This window comes from Lampetra fluviatilis, chromosome 7 (genome assembly GCF_964198595.1).
Source record: "Lampetra fluviatilis chromosome 7, kcLamFluv1.1, whole genome shotgun sequence".
NCBI lineage: Eukaryota > Metazoa > Chordata > Hyperoartia > Petromyzontiformes > Petromyzontidae > Lampetra > Lampetra fluviatilis.
The window spans coordinates 14,738,946-14,755,107 of record NC_136281.1 but is presented as its reverse complement, the minus strand read 5'-3'; the positions used below and the strand labels follow the sequence as shown (position 1 = coordinate 14,755,107).

Here is a 16,162-nt window from a genome sequence, read left to right as displayed (position 1 = left end):
TCGGGGATGTTTTTTTATTTTTTTTATAATTCATTTCCAAACTCAACTGTCTGATGGAAATTTTACATTATAGTCATTGTGTCACATTGTTCTCAGGACAATGCCATTTTTTTGGACAATTACTCACAATTAATCTCGCAATAAAATCTGGTCTGCCTCAGTGGTTGGTTTTCACTGAGAAAACTACATCACATGCCATTTGATCTATACAAAATAACGTCTTCTATTCAGTTCATCACGTGCCTGCAGTGCAAATGTTCAGGCCTCACGTACACAACTTTGTTTGGCGACGTTGGACACTTAAATCAACGAGTGTGGATATATAACACGTGTGCGTTTTCTCTACATTCAGAACGATTCTTGATTTTGGAACGAGAGTTTTAGAGTACAATAACTTTAGAGTGCATTACTTTGCACGGTACAATAATCATCGTCAATAAAATTACATTTTATCTGTTGCTTGTTCTACCACTGAACATACTTTTTTTTATTCCCATCGACACATAAGGTGGGGTGGGGCAGGGGAAGTGGCGGCACATTTTGCCCTCTTGCCGATTATCTGTGACGCAAGCAGTTTTCCTGGCATGCTGCCTGCGCTCTTTCTAGGTCCCAATATAGCACCGCCGCCGCAAGATGAAAAGTGGAACAATGGGGCATTCTAAATCCTTAAAATGCAAAACAATGGGGGTAACAGCTGAGCTTAAGCCGAGCTTTTAATAATTGAACGGGTCACACCGGCGCACGCTCTCCCGAGCCACGGGCAGCGGCCGCGCAATGTCGAGAGGCTCCGCTGTGGCTGCGGGGAGAGACGCGCGATGCTGAGCGGCGTGCGATGCTGTTCCCAGCCCAGCAGGAGGAGAAGCATTCTCATTCGCGCTCACGGAGTGCCGAGAGCCCCAGCGGACGGGAGGCGGGCAGGGCCCGCGAGTCGGAGACAAAGAGCCTCTTGGACTGCCACCACGAGGTGAGCCAACGGAGGAGCAGAATGTTCTCATCCTGAAGGGGGTTCATTACCATTTTAAATATTCACCACACCCCCCCCACCAAATGCTGGGATGTTTCGCCAAAACTGGTGGGTGCGGCGAGTTTTTTCCCGCACTGCGCTGTGCGACCGCCACCCCCACCTCTCGCCACCCCCCCTCCCGCCACCTGGCGTTATAAATTCGATTCCCAGCCATGGTGAATGTCAGTGGTGAGAGATTTTAGAACTGGCCACATTATCGTGAGTGTGCTTTGCTGTACTTTCAGTACCCGTAAAGATTGTTTAAAAGTTCGTCGAAACTGCAGGTCCGCTCAACGCAAATCGAGCCATACATATTTTAAGCATTGCCACTTTAAAATTTATCCTGCTGATGAAGGACATACTTGCAGTTGCAGTAAAATTGTATTAAACTGTGACGTGAACTATGACAGCGATGACGTCTCACTCATCCTGTGAACCTTACTCCTTGGTTCCCCCATCCATGTTGAGGAGTCGGTCGAGCAGACTGATAATTTTCTCTCACCATGCCGTTCAACCATCACACTGCAATCATAAACATAATAACGTTTAGTATTTCTATATATCTATAGCGTTGTTCATGCAAATTGCATCTCACTATCGCTGGAGAACCAAAGACAAGCTGAAAGGTAGCCAAGCGATGAGCCGCCCATAACAATTTTCCAAGCTTTGCGTTTCTCTATATGTAAAAAAAATCTGCCAATAAATTGTAGAGGAAACCAGAGAGCCTGGAGAAAACACAAGCATGCTAGGGGGAGGGGATACACTCTATCCCATACAGAAGAAGATTATATGAGTCCATGCTTTGCTATATTGCATCTCCTGGTGGCCAGGATATTCTACCTCGACGCCCACGGCAAGGGAGTTTAAGAATGCTCTATCTGTTTGATACTGGCCGTTTGACTTCTTGGCGCCTTTGGGCCTGTGCTCGGTAACTCTGTGTAATTTTTTAAATATATAATAATAGTACGATCGCCAATTTGCGGCACCCCATCGTTTCCCCTCGCAACATTTACTACTTGCCGCGTTGTATGTCTGTGTGCATGCTCAACTTCCTTCACACCATATGTTTCCGACTGCTAATCGGAGGTGCGAAGGAAGGACAGCAAACTTAAGACAAAACGCAGTTCTAAAGAAATTAGTTTTCACTCTAGATTTTAAAGTGCACAGCTCCAGTGGCTTCCTAGTATCAGAAGGAAGAGCGTTCCAGACGGCTCCGGAAGCACGTCCAAAAGCGCGCGATGCCGTGACCGTCCTTGTTCGGTGGCTATCCAAAATCCACTGAACAAGGCGTTTACCCGGGAGAGCCTCGATGAGTCTCAGGAATCGTCTGTCAAGAGTTTTGCCGAATTCCTTCCAGATACATATGTGAGTGGTGGGGGGGGAACTGTGGCACAGTGGGTTGCGCATTGCCGTGTGAACTCGGCCACCCGAGTTCAATTCCCAGCCGCAGCTTACGTCGTTGGCGAGCGAGATACGCGTACGCCGCGTGTCCTCAACTCATCCGTCGGCTCGTGCGCACGCAGGGGAAGCCGAGTGAAGCCAGCCCCTCGCGATCGCCCGCCGCTGCTGCTGCCGGTGCCGCTGCTGGGGAGATGGGGGACGGGCACGTGGAAGGGGCAGCGTTGAGGGCGGCGGGCTACCCCCCGCCGTACGACCGCCACTCGTTCTTCGAAGAGGGAGAACACGCCGTCTCCGAGACGCTACCTCCTGACCACCTCATCCAGTTCCCTACGAAAGGTGCTTTACACCTCGACCACGTTTTGTATAGGGGTGCTGTTCACCTTCCACCCCCCGCTCCCCCTCCTCTCTTTGTTTAAAGCCCAGACTAAAGAACTCCTTCGTTTCCCTCTGCCAGCCATTGAGTGTTCGTCCGCGTCCGAGGACTCGGGGTGGTTGCGTGTGATCGCACCTCCCATTAGCACGGTTGGCTACGTACGGTGTGAGAGACGTTTAACGTACATACATCGTCGGTAAATGTTAAGTAGGTTCCCCCTTGTGGGATAAGGATTATGTGGCTGTGCGAATGGGGTCTTTCGGTTTTCAATTTTTTATCCCAATTTAACCCGATTTCATTTCACTCTTTAATACTTTGTGTACTTGGTCACCGTGGTGAGATTGTACGATTTATTTGATGTTTCCCACGTGTTATTTGACAGACACACGTGTTATTGTACAGCTGATATTGGGATGCAATATAACTACGATTTATTATTATAAGCGACAGAAGGTGAACCGTGGTTGCGCTTAACTGTACGTTGCTGAATATAAATCACTGTTGAGCCAGCCTTCTTTTAACTCACTTAATGTATGAATGTTGAACTTCTTTCGCACCGTACGTAAAGTTACTGGCATGTAACATAACAGCGTGTGAAAATATTATATGACTGAACTATATATGACATGAAAAGACACACATCGTTCAGAAATATGGCATTGACAATGGTGGGACAGAAACATAAATTCTGAGGAGTGCCCAAAGAGGCATGCAAAGATGCGTGCTCCGTATCGCACCTGCAGACAGAAGAAAGTGCACGCGGACACATCGATTGTGGAACGTAGGCAGGCTAATGACGGAATTTAGACTCTTGAGAAGAGGAAGTGGGCTTGGGCAGGACGTGTCGTGACAGCGGATGGTCAAGAATAAGGAGAGAGTCGCAGCCGAGGAACGGAGCACGCGTGATGGAATCAGCTTGTGTAGCAGGTACTCGATGGATGATGATTATTATTATTACATCGCAAGGTCATGAGAGATGGTGGAGGATTGGGGAGACCTTCATCCAGTAGTGGATTGGGCCATTGATGATGATGATCAAAGTCAACATGACTCTCTAACACTTCAGTATTTCTCAAGAGATGAAGGTTGATTCGTTTTATTTTTCCTGAATGCAGCAGGAGCACCATTGTGGTGATAACCTACTTGCATCTGTCACAGCAGTTAATGTATTATAGACACGTTCAACTCTTACTGCGTAGCACCTATGAAAAAGAAGAGTTGAATATGTAATCTAGGCAGCTAAACTAAATACAGCATGTGACTATGCAGACAATATTCATGCGTGGTACTGTTACATCGCTTTCTACTGTCCACAGGTATCTGTTTTTAAGTCCCTGGGTCTTTAGAGTTTGTGGGTCTCTTGGTCATTTATGGGTTTCTCACTCTGAGACATCTTTTAATGACGTGAAGCACACTGTAGATATAACAGAATGTCGATTGATTGATATGTATCCAGTATTTTTGGTGCCAATTTGATGTCTTTGTTTATTTTCTCCCCGTGATCCAGATTACAGCTTTGCAGGTGATGGCTCTCCCCTTGAAGTGTCCTGTGCTGGGGATGGCCTGGAGGAGGACAGAGCCAGCCTGAACACCATGAACATCGACTCAGAAACGAGCAGCCTGGGCCAGCAGAACCCAGCTGAGGCTGTGGCCTTCACGGGTATGCCGGCCCCAATCATCCATCACCATCGTTGGGCACTCCAACCTGGTATCTCTGAAAAACCTAGGGGAGGACCGATGCATTGATTCTTCGACTCATGTTGTTACTTCAATTCATTTCAAAACATGTACATGTGGTGTCCACGCCATTCTTCTAGCGCAAGGCTGCCAAGAAGGCGCTACGTTTCAGAGACGATTACCGTCTTCCGTAGTTTTACAGTGAGGGTCGATGTTGCTCCGTGGCTTTTACCCGGTTAGGTAAAGAGTGTCAGTACGTCCCACACCTTCGAAAATGCCTGTCTAGCGTGGAAGAGTAGGCCAAACTCCTTCTATGGGGACGGGGGGGGGGGGGCGACTCTCGAAAGCTCGCTCGAGTGAAGGAGGCCCGACCACTCCCGACAGTGGGCACAAGCAAGGGACTGCAGGCTCCAACTTGACTTTTGAGGACGGACTTCCCCAATGTGACGCGGTTTTACCCTTTCTGCCAATAAAACAGGTTGTAAGAGGTTCAAACGCCAAATAGATACCTTTTGCAAGGCATGAAGAAAATGCAAACAAACATGCTCTGTTAATATTTGCGCTGTCTTTGAGACTCATCTCAAGGCCATAAAGAAGGCGGTCTCTGGTGTAGTCCAATCAGTTTCAAAGACATTTCATACATTATCAGAGCATGTTTGCTTGCATTATTTGCCACAAGTACCTGTGGTTAATCCAGACTTGATGCCTTGCAAAAGGTCTCCATTTGGTGTTTGAACATCTTAATACCTCCTGTTTTATTGCCAGAAAGGGTAAAGCCTATTCCTATTTTTCATAATTTTGGACACTGGCAAAAGAATGTCCCCATAGATGTGACGTGGTTTGTCTCGCAGGCTCTGAGAGCACGTCGCTGACTAACTCGGGCTCGTGCTCACGGTCGCACACACCGTCGCCCTCCCCCGACACGGAGCCCTGCGAATCCAAGGACTCTCCCCCTGCTCTGGACGAGGGGCTCCACAATTCCGTCCTGCAGCTCAATGGAGAACTGGGTAGGCGTGCGTCGCACACGCGCGAGAGCAACGCCGGCACTCAGTCCCCGATGTCCGACGGTTTTTTTTCGCCGCACGTTCGCGTACCGGGAAGGCCGCTTCCACGAGCTGAACAACGCCGTGCGAAACGGTTTGAGCGCAACGTCGGACGTCGTGCTGAAGAGCACCCAGCGCAACACTTTGAGAGCATTTGGCTGCAATTAATTTCCACGCGGTAAGCCACTCAATTGAGCCATTATTTGTGGCCAAGTTGCTTCTGAAAAAGAGCTGTCTCCTATAGCTCAGTGGGACTTACCTGGTTAGATGAAAAGTAGTTTATTTTTAGTTTAACATGTATACTTTCGTGACCAATATTATTAAATTGTGGCAAATTTTGGCAAATCGCCCTATGAAGCTGGTTGTAATCACCAGCGAAATATCATACTCAGTTGTTAATGTTGTGAGTTTAGTCTCCAACGCACCGGTGTGCTTGAAGTAGCAACTAATTGGCACGTTTTGCTTACGTGACTAACCTTACTAATTGTCTGTGTTGGGTGGTGGTGGTGGGTTAACGACACATTTATATTCACGCGTTTGATTTTAGTCTTTCCCTGTACCTGTGCGTCTGTCTTGACTCGCTCGCGCGCGGCAGACGACAGCGAGCTGGAAGACTGCAGCGTCATCGCGGGAGGCACCATGACGGGCTGGCATGCTGACGTCGCCACCGTGCTGTGGCGGCGCATGCTGGGCGCCCTGGGAGACATCAACGCCATTCCCGACCCCGATATCCACGCCCAGGTGCTCGACTACCTGTGCGAGCTCTGGGACTCGCTGGCCAAGGCACGTAGCGACGCGTCGGCTCTTCGCGATTACTAACGATCGCCGCGCTCGCGACACACCCATCGAATTACGCGGAAGCATCGACGATTTTCTTCTGTTGGCGTATGCTGTGCATGATCGGTTCACGTGATCGTCGCCTGCAGTCACTAGAGGCGGCTGGGTACTTTGCGATGTTGAGCAAAGTGCACAACCAACTTTGGTGCGGTGATTTTCACGGGCAAGTCATTGATTGCCAGGCTGAGATCATCAATTGTCTGCACTTGAGAATTCTCAAGTGAAGCGAATTGATGGTTTCAGCCCTCGTCACCATTGATTGCACACAACAACAAAATCAATTCGGTCCCTGCACTTAATTCATCGAAATTCCAGTTCTGAGAATTAAATTACTGGATTGAATGTCACGCGACAAAACTCGCTCTCCTGCGGGGCCGAGTGGGTGTGAAAGTTTTGCTCGCTATTGTGTGGACCAGACGTCAGCTTTATAGGCACTCGCAGGTAGTTCTGTGATACCCACTTCCGCGGGCCATTCTCTAACCCGGCGGAGTTGATACTGCTCGTCTCGGGACATGATGGCGAATGCCAAGAATAGAAAATAAAAATATTGATTCTTAGGCTCATTTAATTCATCAAATCACTTTGTGAAAAAAAATATTATTTCCATGTACATTGTGCCATCGGTTCACATGATTCCTGCAGTCACTGGAGGTGCCACATTTTACTACAGTGTAAAAAAAAAACATTCTCAAATCGAATCTTGACCCCAAATAATGAAAATCATCGAATTGCAAGGGAAAAATAATTGTAGGGTTGATGCCTAACTACCCCAGCAATGGAGAAGAATCCAGTTTTTCTCAGAAAGTGAATCCGCTTGCTCTGGATCGTATCATCCACATCTGGCAAAATTGTACATTACATCTTACACATATACTGCAAAATCGGTCAATAGTTTTGTGGTTTTACAAACGAAACTAATGAATTAAAGAATAACATTTGTTGCTCAAGTCCCATACCTCTTATGTTCTAGAAATGTACGGGTTTTTTTGGGAAAAATATTTTATTCACCTAAAAACTAAGTGAAATTATTTATAACCCACGAACTTGGGTGGGGTTGAGCAGTGGTTTTGTGTACTTCACTGTGTCGCAACCTCCGATTAGCACGGTCGGCTACGTACGCTGCGAAAGAAGTTCAACATACACACATACATGTCAAGTCTATTCTTTGGTTAACACGTGAGGCGCCTTTTTGCCACAAATCTGCCACCCAAAGCGCCACCCTGGCAAACTCTTCAACCAACCCGCAATGACCAGCGTGGTGAAGTATGGTCAGTGTGGGGAGGCCTTCGTCCAGAAGTGGAGTCATACAGAGGTGTAAATTATTATCTCTTATTTCGTGACAGACCGACAAAGTTTGTTAATGTCAAATATCTTACCTTCTGGGTTTAAGTCACTGTCTGCCAGTTGCATAGCCATATAAATCTCTCCATGGTCCTGCCTCACCTTATTTTGCTGCTCTCATATCTTACTACTCTGTCCCATCCCGTCCTCTACGCTGCCAATCTCTACCGTCCCTCTCTTTGCCTCGCCTCACCCTGCGTCCAGTCACCCTCTCGTTCATTTTCACTTCTTGCTCCCCTTCGCTTGAACCAACTCCCGCTGGCAGAACTCAAAACCATCACCTTCACTAACCTGCTCCCGTTCATCCCTTAAAATCCATATCTTCTTCAGAGCATGTCCTGCTACTGCTACTCCCAGCCCACGCCCCCCAACTGCGACCAGACCTGCCCCAACCCCTATCCCTACCCCTATCACTAACCCTACCCCTCCTTAACCTCTCCCACCTCTTCCCCTAGCTGTCACCATAACTACGCCACCCCTTGAAATAATCTCACTCTTTATATTCTTGGATCTTTCAGTAAAGTCACGTAGAAGGGAAATAATAAAATAATATATAAAAACCCATTTTATTTTATTATTTCCCTTCTACGTGACTTTACCAAAAGATCCAAGAATATGAATCTCTGCAGTCACGAAAGCTTTAAATCGAAACTCACTCTTTATCTCAATCGATATCATCTTATCTGCAATTTTATAATTGTTGTAAAAAGTTTTGGAATAAAGGGCTACATGAATCTATTTAAGATACAACATTGAACCCATTCCTAAATCTTGGTGCCGAGCTGGGAAAAATTGTCTTTCTAGGCCACAAATGGCGCATAGAAATGCTTACGTATGAATAACGATGTGCGTGTAAAATGTTTTTTTCGCGCAGATACGCGACAATCTGGGGATAAGCCTGGACAACCAGTGTACGCCAGAACCTCCGGATCTGATCCCTCCTCTAACGATCCTCACCCCGTGGCTCTTCAAGGTATAGAGAGCTCCGGCGTGCGTGTCTCTCGCCCGCACGGCAGTCGTCACATGGTGCCGCCGAGTGGGACATTCTCACGCCAGGCGACGCGGACACGAGCCTGCGTGCAATTGGGTGACTCGAAAAAGATTGCTTCTAGGACTCGTCACCAGTAGCTACCTTGAGGGGATATATTAATTTACAAGCAATAGATTTCCATTTCCCATAGAATCCCTGGTGGTGGCGTTTGTATACAAGAAGGCCATGTTTACGCTTGTTGAGACCTGCGTATTGAATTAGCACAAGTGAGCCAAGGTAATTGCTATAAATGTGCCTCGTGCCTGTGTTCTTTGTTGGTGTGTGAAATTAGCACCGTGTATTTATTTTTTTTGGTCTAGAAATTCCGCATGCAAGGAAATCAGAAGTAAATAAAATGTTATCCAGTTTTTGTTTCGTTTAAATAGGCTATAATGTGTTTTGCATTTGGTTGAAACAATGGGCACACATTTCTGAAATCGCCCCCCCCCCCACACCACCTCTGCCAACCGAGCGGTATAAATAGTTACCCTGCGGTCAGTCGATCGACATGCAACGTGTGGTAGGGTAGAACGAGTGGCTGCGCCCACCTCTTCCAAACCGCATGGCCAGCTCATACTTATGTTGAACTTTTTTCGCACCGTACCTAGCCAACCGCGCCAATCGGAGTAGCGCCAAAGACGCCTTCTTGGTGGGGGCATCTCCAGAGACACTCCCACCTAGCGGAGGCCCCTTCCGGCAGCAGTGGCGCCAGCGCCGAATTGCAGGGCTGCACCTTTAACCCTTCTTTACCTTTTTAGGGCAGTCATTTGTTTTCTTTTTATTTACATGGCGGAGGGGTGAGGGGTAAAAGGTCAGCGCGGCCTGCGCAGCTGCAGCCTTTCCAACTAACGCTAATTAAGATTCGATAAACACGGTAGCTGGTGCTGGCAAGCCCAGCAGGCCCTCGCTGTGACTCAGAAGCCAGCTGCTGTAAGCCAATATGGGGGGCTACGGACGCAGGCAGCAGCCAGCACACACACACACACAATCTAATTACTCGGCCTAAATGGCAGCGATTTCCAGGCTGGAAAGACAATTTTTTTTTTGACAGACCCCCAGTGTGTACCTTCCCTATGTAATTGTATGCCAGAGCCTTGTTCTTCAGAGATGGGACCTGATAGTGTGTCACAGCTGCCATGCGTGTGTGCGCGCGTGTGTTTATGGTCTAAGGTTACCTTTCTGATGTAAAATACGTGTGAACGGTACATGGTGCAATTTAGATATTGCCTATTCAGTTTCGATGTTGCCTATTCAGTACAGTCCACCTTTAGGCGAGGAACATCACACCTTGTATCCATGCCAATGTGTGCGCGCGCGTGTCTGAGTGAATGTTCTATAATGCTGGTTCAATGTGCCCTTTGAAATGTTTTGTTGGTTACCTGTGGCACCGCCAAGGTTGCGAGATAATGTTGAAGGTTCTAAATGTTAAGAAGTGAGTTTCGCTTTGTTCGCAATCGCATTATATGTCAAAGTGGCACGTAATATAATTGTGCTAGAGTCAACAGAATATACAGTGCATGCTTGACATTCAGTCCACTCGAAACACTTATTGCGGCCAATAATGTGTTCATATAGCCATTTTGACCACTCATTTTAATCGCTGAATGTCGCATTATATTTTAAAGCGCTGCGTGATTATGATTAATACGTTTTGCATTTGTTCTCGTAACACAAAGCAACAATTGTTTTGTAACGGCTCTGGTCAATCTAGCACAGATTGTCCCGGCCCTGTGGACATCGTCATCATCGTCATCATCATCATCATCAGTCCCCTAAACCATAGGGGCAGTTGGGACGCCAATTCTGCAATGACAATCTAGCAGGGCGAGCGGCGGCGCTAATTCCAATTTAATTTCCTAGTGATGTCAGTGGGTACCCGGGGGACACAGAGTCACCTCATCATCTAGATTGTAAACTCGTTTCTTCGAGATTGAAAACCCAATTCTTCAGCACTGCTTTTTGTGTTTCGCTTGTTGTCCTTCCGCCGTACCTCCGATTAGCATGGTCGGCTACGTACGGCGCGAAAGAAAATAAAACTGCAAAACGGGGCTCTTTTTTCTTTTTTATCAGGCCACGACGCTGCCCGATCAGTACAAGCAGGGCAAGCTGCACGCCTACAGACTGATCTGTAAGATCATGATGCGGCGGCAGGAGCTGCACCCTAGCACCGACTTTCTGGTCCACTTTTATGGCGTCATCCACTCCGCACTGCTCAGCTCCGACCAGGTGAGTTGTCTGCTGCCGTGCTCACCACGTGCCTCACTGGGACGGCTGCCATCGGAGGGTGGCGGAAGGGGGGTGCCCCTTCCGCACGGCGTTAATATTGAGTGGTGGTGATGGTGGTGAGTGACTTGTGCGTCTCACCTTGTATCAACCCCCTTTCTTGGTATGCACTTGATAAATGTTGTCTCGTCCCCCAAGCTTATCCCGATTGTGATATCGGTGTCACGCCATGTGACTCAGGATCCACTGGGATATCTTGCAGAGCGGTGGAGTGTATCGCGTCGTATTGTGCGAGTAAACGGCCCCATGAAAGTGGCTATCACAGGGCTGCCTCTGAAACCTCTGGTTCACACAGGAGGGGGAAGCAGAGCAATACGTGTAAAATGAAGTCATCCTGATATTTTTCATTCTCAGAGCAGGAATTTAGCTAAATTCAGCGTGGAATCAAATTCTGTGATTTATTTTTGTGTGCGGTCATTGGTGACTGGGCCGAGACCAACTCTCTACACTTTAGAACCCTGTGTAATCACAGGCAGCCACACCTCTGATTAGCACAGTTGGCTACATACGTTGCGAAATAAGTTCAACATGCATACGACCCACCCGGCCACGTCTAAATTTTTCCCCCAATTTAAAGCATTCCTGCCATACATTATTCTCAAACTACACTTTAGCACAGTTTATTTTCACCACATTTGTTTGGGTATTATTACCCATATGGCTGGTTAGTGGATACTTAGTAAGGTTAACACTATCACTGAGGTTGCAGCGTAGGCAGGAGGCATGCGATGATATTTCTATTTATCGTGTTGAATCAATTCTTATGCTCACGGTACGCTCTTGAAGTGCATCGAATCGTGCTCACGTGTTTCCACGTGATCGACTCGCCTGACCCGTGCAGCCACTAGGGGCGCTACAGTCGTGACCCCGGATTGTGACATTTCATTCAGTCGTGATGAGGATAAAGCAATGCATGCCCAGCTGCCTCTGTCTCCGCAGTACTGACGTTTACAGCCACACAGCACCTTGTGGTAATTGAATGTTCCATGAATCGACAGGGGGGCCCAGACCAAGTTCAGATGCCTCCAGCCGCTGATATACATGGCCGGGAATCAAACCTCCGGGAACCTCTAGGCTGTAGTGCAGTTTTGCTTGACCGCTGGTTTTCCCATTGCCTCTCATTTCCGGCAGTAGATGCACCCTTGGTCTTTGACTCGTATTTACTCTTAGATGTATAGAGGCGAAAGGAATACCGGGCAAGCGTGTTTTATTTATTAATTTGTTAAATTGATGAAGTGGAAATTCCACACGCCGACTGTTTACGAATGCTTGCGATCGTTACACGTGCTCGCGCGCAGACGGTGTCGCTCGTCCGCCGCGTTATTGCTGCCGTCCCTCTCATCAGAGGATATCCTCGGATGACTTCGTGTTAATCACGTGCTGGAGTGTCCTCGTGAAGCAAAATCCATGCGCGGAGACATGTCCGACCGTTAACGAGATGTTGCCTCTCGCTCCGCGAGGAGTGCGACGGAAGAGTGCCCCTCGACGTTTGTGCTCGCGCGCAAAGTGCGTGCGCGGTAAAGTTTCGGCGCTCGCTACTATTTGGCCAGACGGCACCGGCTTCCCCTCGCTGTGTGCGGGTTTGGGTTGTGCGAGTTCGTGGATGTTGCGGCTAACCTATTTCTACCAACAAAGTCGCGATATTTGTGCGGCTTAAATTCACTCGCATGCGGCTATGCGGTCGGACGTGGAACAACATGGTGCGTCTACTGTGTGTACCATGAGTGTACTGTGCGTGCACTGTATTTGCTACTGCGTAAAGTGAGGGAAACCTGAATTCTCTTAGTAGCTGGGGTGCTGCCGTGGTGCAGCGACGAATAGCGCACTAGATTTGTGAAACAGGTCGCGGGTTCAGTCTCCCGGTGAGGCACTTGAAACAATGGTGCATATTTCTAAAATCTCCCCACCGCTTCTGGTCACCCAGCAGTAGAAATCTGTGGCACTGCGGTTTGTCGATGGGTGGCACCGCAGTTTGTCGATGGGTGGCACTGCGGTTTGACGATGGGTGTCACCGCGGTTTATCGATGGGTGGCACTGCAGTTTGACGATGGGTGGCACCGCAGTTTGTCGATGGGTGGCACTGCGGTTTGACGATCAGTGGGTCGTCGGTGGTGAGGTAAAGTGTGGGCACGCAAATCTTTGTCAAGATGAATGCCCAGCGTGGAAGAGTCGGCCACACGCCCTCTGGAGGGACTCTCTACAGCTCCCTCTAGTGGAGGTTCTTTCTGCCAACTGCGATGTGAACATGCAGTTACGGGGGCTGCACCTTTGCCTTTGTACCTTTTTAATATTTCGATTATGTCCAAATGGCATTTGTTTAAACAAAGTGGGAAATATTTTACTAAACTAGTTAAGGGTTTCCTAATTCACGTTTGTTTAATTTCAAAGGTTTTAGCAACATGCCTTGCTAACAAGTACAAACTCCAAACACTCAGCATTGAACTCATGGGTCGAGGTGCAATTCCATACGATTGCGATGGTGGAATTGTGTGTGCCAACATCCGCCTTGGGTAACTGTGTGTGTTTGTGTGTGTATATAAAGCATTTGAACTCTCATATTAATTCGGCATGTGTATTGTTTTAATGTTTACGATCGTTTGGATTCACAATCATTGTTTTTTTTACAGTCGGAGAATCACCTATTATAATTGTCTATATTATTGTCGTTATATATATAGGTTTTCTTATGGCTGCCAAGATGGACTAATACTTGTTTCTGGTTATCGACAGGGAAATATATTACATGAATGTGGTGTATAAGCGGTGAATCAAGGCACACAGTCAATTTATAATTGTATATGTATGTACGAGGTCCCTCCGAGTTGCCTTCCCATTTAGAGCAGTGTAAAGCTAGATTTGGTTAAAAAAAAAAGATCGCTGAAAACAAAAGGTGGTTTACAATATACAGCTTTCACGCCACTTATGAGAAATTTCTTCAGCTATTCTATTCACACATACGGAGAAGGGCGGTGGGGGTGAGGGTGATGAGGATTGTGGGAGTGCTAACACAATGAATAGGAGGAAATGAAGAGGAAACATATTTCATCAACCTGGCCCTTTTTTCAGCATTCACAAAGTAGTCTATTTTGCATCAAGCGCGCCGTTTGCTCTGTACGATGCAGATAAGCATTAGCGGTAAGCACGCTTTGTTGAGTTTAATCATGGGAACAGAGCATATCCTTTGACTTTTCCATAGAAGCGCAGGCACGAAGCCCTCCACGTTCCCACCGTTAACAAATCTAATGTCTGAGCGGGCTCCCAGGGTACAGATAAGGCCGTGAATACGTGGGATGCAAGGGCTCGCTTTGTGCAGGGGGGGGGGGGTGCTTTTGATCGGCCGATGACGCCCTTGGGGATAATAATTTGTTTGGCTTCACATGCCCACTCCATTGTGTAAATCGTGTATAGGCCATGATCAGATACTAATGACTGTAAATTACCCAGCAAACAAGTGCGACGAAAAGGCCCAGAGGGAGCCCCCTTTCAAATTAAAATGGCAAATTCCAAAACAGAACTTGTCGCATTCAGGCAATGAAAAATGCAATAAACATGTTGGAAGGGACGAAGCCGGTTTTCATTGTCCCCTTCCTCTTTTCCCATCGGCCCTGCTTTGTGTGCGCGTGCGCACGCACCCCAGGCTCGATCGTTGCCATTATTAAACAAATCATTTGGTGAGGCTACACTGGCAGTGGTGCGCGGGGCACAAAACAACTTTCTCGACACAATTGGTCAATAACACTGCTGCCATAGAAGGAATAGTTATGTGTGTGTATAATAGTTGACAATTTTTAGCAATGGCCCTTCTTCATAGCACTATTTAAGAATGCAAAGTCCTTCTTTGAAATTCTACTTACATATCTAATGTGTGTTACTGTATGTAACTCTTCACGCACAATAAACGTGCAACATTATTATTTTTATGTATTTATAAACAAAGATTTAGTTCAAATTAATCGAAATAAATAATGATTGAAATTGTACCATGTGTGTTGTTGAGTGCATTCTATCGTGTAGAGTATCCAATATATTATGGCCTGCCGTTACACAGCAGTTGATATCATGAGCTCGGCTCTGAGCTGCAATAGAATGCTGTGGTGCTGAAGCGATGAATTTAACCAAACTGCTCCTTTGTGACCGCAAGGATTTGAGCAGCTGGCAGAGACAGAAAACATTGCGTTTGAGCCATTGCGAGTCATGGCTTTACCGGAGAGGATTAGCCCGATGAATGTCAAAAATAGCCATTGCCAAATAGCCAATGCCAAAAATGTCCGATAATCTTGTGTAATCCAGAATGACAGTCATTTATGAATTTTCAAAAATATTAAATATAAAAAAACCCGGTAACAAACGAAGCCAAATAAAGCTGGCAAACAAATATTAATTTGAAAATAATGAAATGGGCACGTGATGATAATAATAACAATAATCAAATAAAGGATAACCACGCTGCACATTCTCTCGCCCGTTTGCCATTAACGCAACCGAAGGGAGGCTATTGCCGAATAAAGAGCTCTGGTTATTCATGTATTTATTTATTTTATTACTCGGCACTGACTCCTTTCAATTAGCGGTGTGATGCTTCCATTCAACGCGGTTCCTTGTCTCGGCGTCACTGCAGTGCACGAGTCGGTTTATGTAAAACAGGTGTGTTGGGCAGATGGCCGCTCTCGCTGCCTCTTGTATTCTTCCTGTGCTTTGTATTTTTTTTATGTGGAGGCCTCTGTAGAGAGAAGGCCGTTTTTGTGTTCGGTGGCATACCCTGATTGGGCTGCCAAAAAATACAAGTATTTCCAGCAAAGGTTCAGCAGAAAGGAAAAGAAATGCTGCTGATATGCCATCTCTGTAAAATCGCCAAGAGATCGAGGAAAACAAACGCGGATACTTTGACAGGAATTTGTCATTTGCAGCTGCGCGTTATATATTGCTCGCGTCTATTTCGCTGATGGTCGTTTATTTCCGCGCTCGCTGTTAATGCTGTGTAGTTGGCCGTTCTGTAAGCCCTTTGTGGTGAATGCTTGTGCCGCTGACCTGCATTGTGCCCTGGTCACTGGGTGGTCTTAGGTTCACTCTTCATGGGCTACTGGGCATTCCCTTAAGTGAGTGACCATCAACGTTAACATCTGAACATGACAAGCAGTTAAGTGAGCCGATAAAGAGCGAGGAAGAAAAAAAAC

At 47.0% G+C, this 16,162-nt stretch overlaps 1 protein-coding gene across 12 annotated transcripts in view; it reads left to right on the top strand.

Annotated features, from left to right (window-relative positions):
- The window catches only part of LOC144933630 (ral GTPase-activating protein subunit alpha-1-like), a 134,273-nt gene that overhangs the window by 54,437 nt on the left and 63,674 nt on the right, over nt 1-16,162 (top strand). For 9 of the 12 annotated variants that reach the window (XM_078858641.1, XM_078858636.1, XM_078858643.1 and 6 more), the window contains 7 exons: nt 846-964; nt 2,527-2,740; nt 4,285-4,437; nt 5,306-5,461; nt 6,093-6,280; nt 8,550-8,648; nt 10,776-10,931. In XM_078858641.1, coding sequence (XP_078714767.1) covers nt 846-964; nt 2,527-2,740; nt 4,285-4,437; nt 5,306-5,461; nt 6,093-6,280; nt 8,550-8,648; nt 10,776-10,931 — 1,085 coding nt within the window. The remainder of the gene's footprint in view (nt 1-845; nt 965-2,526; nt 2,741-4,284; nt 4,438-5,305; nt 5,462-6,092; nt 6,281-8,549; nt 8,649-10,775; nt 10,932-16,162) is intronic. The other 3 variants (XM_078858642.1, XM_078858640.1, XM_078858639.1) reach the window with 1 other exon arrangement.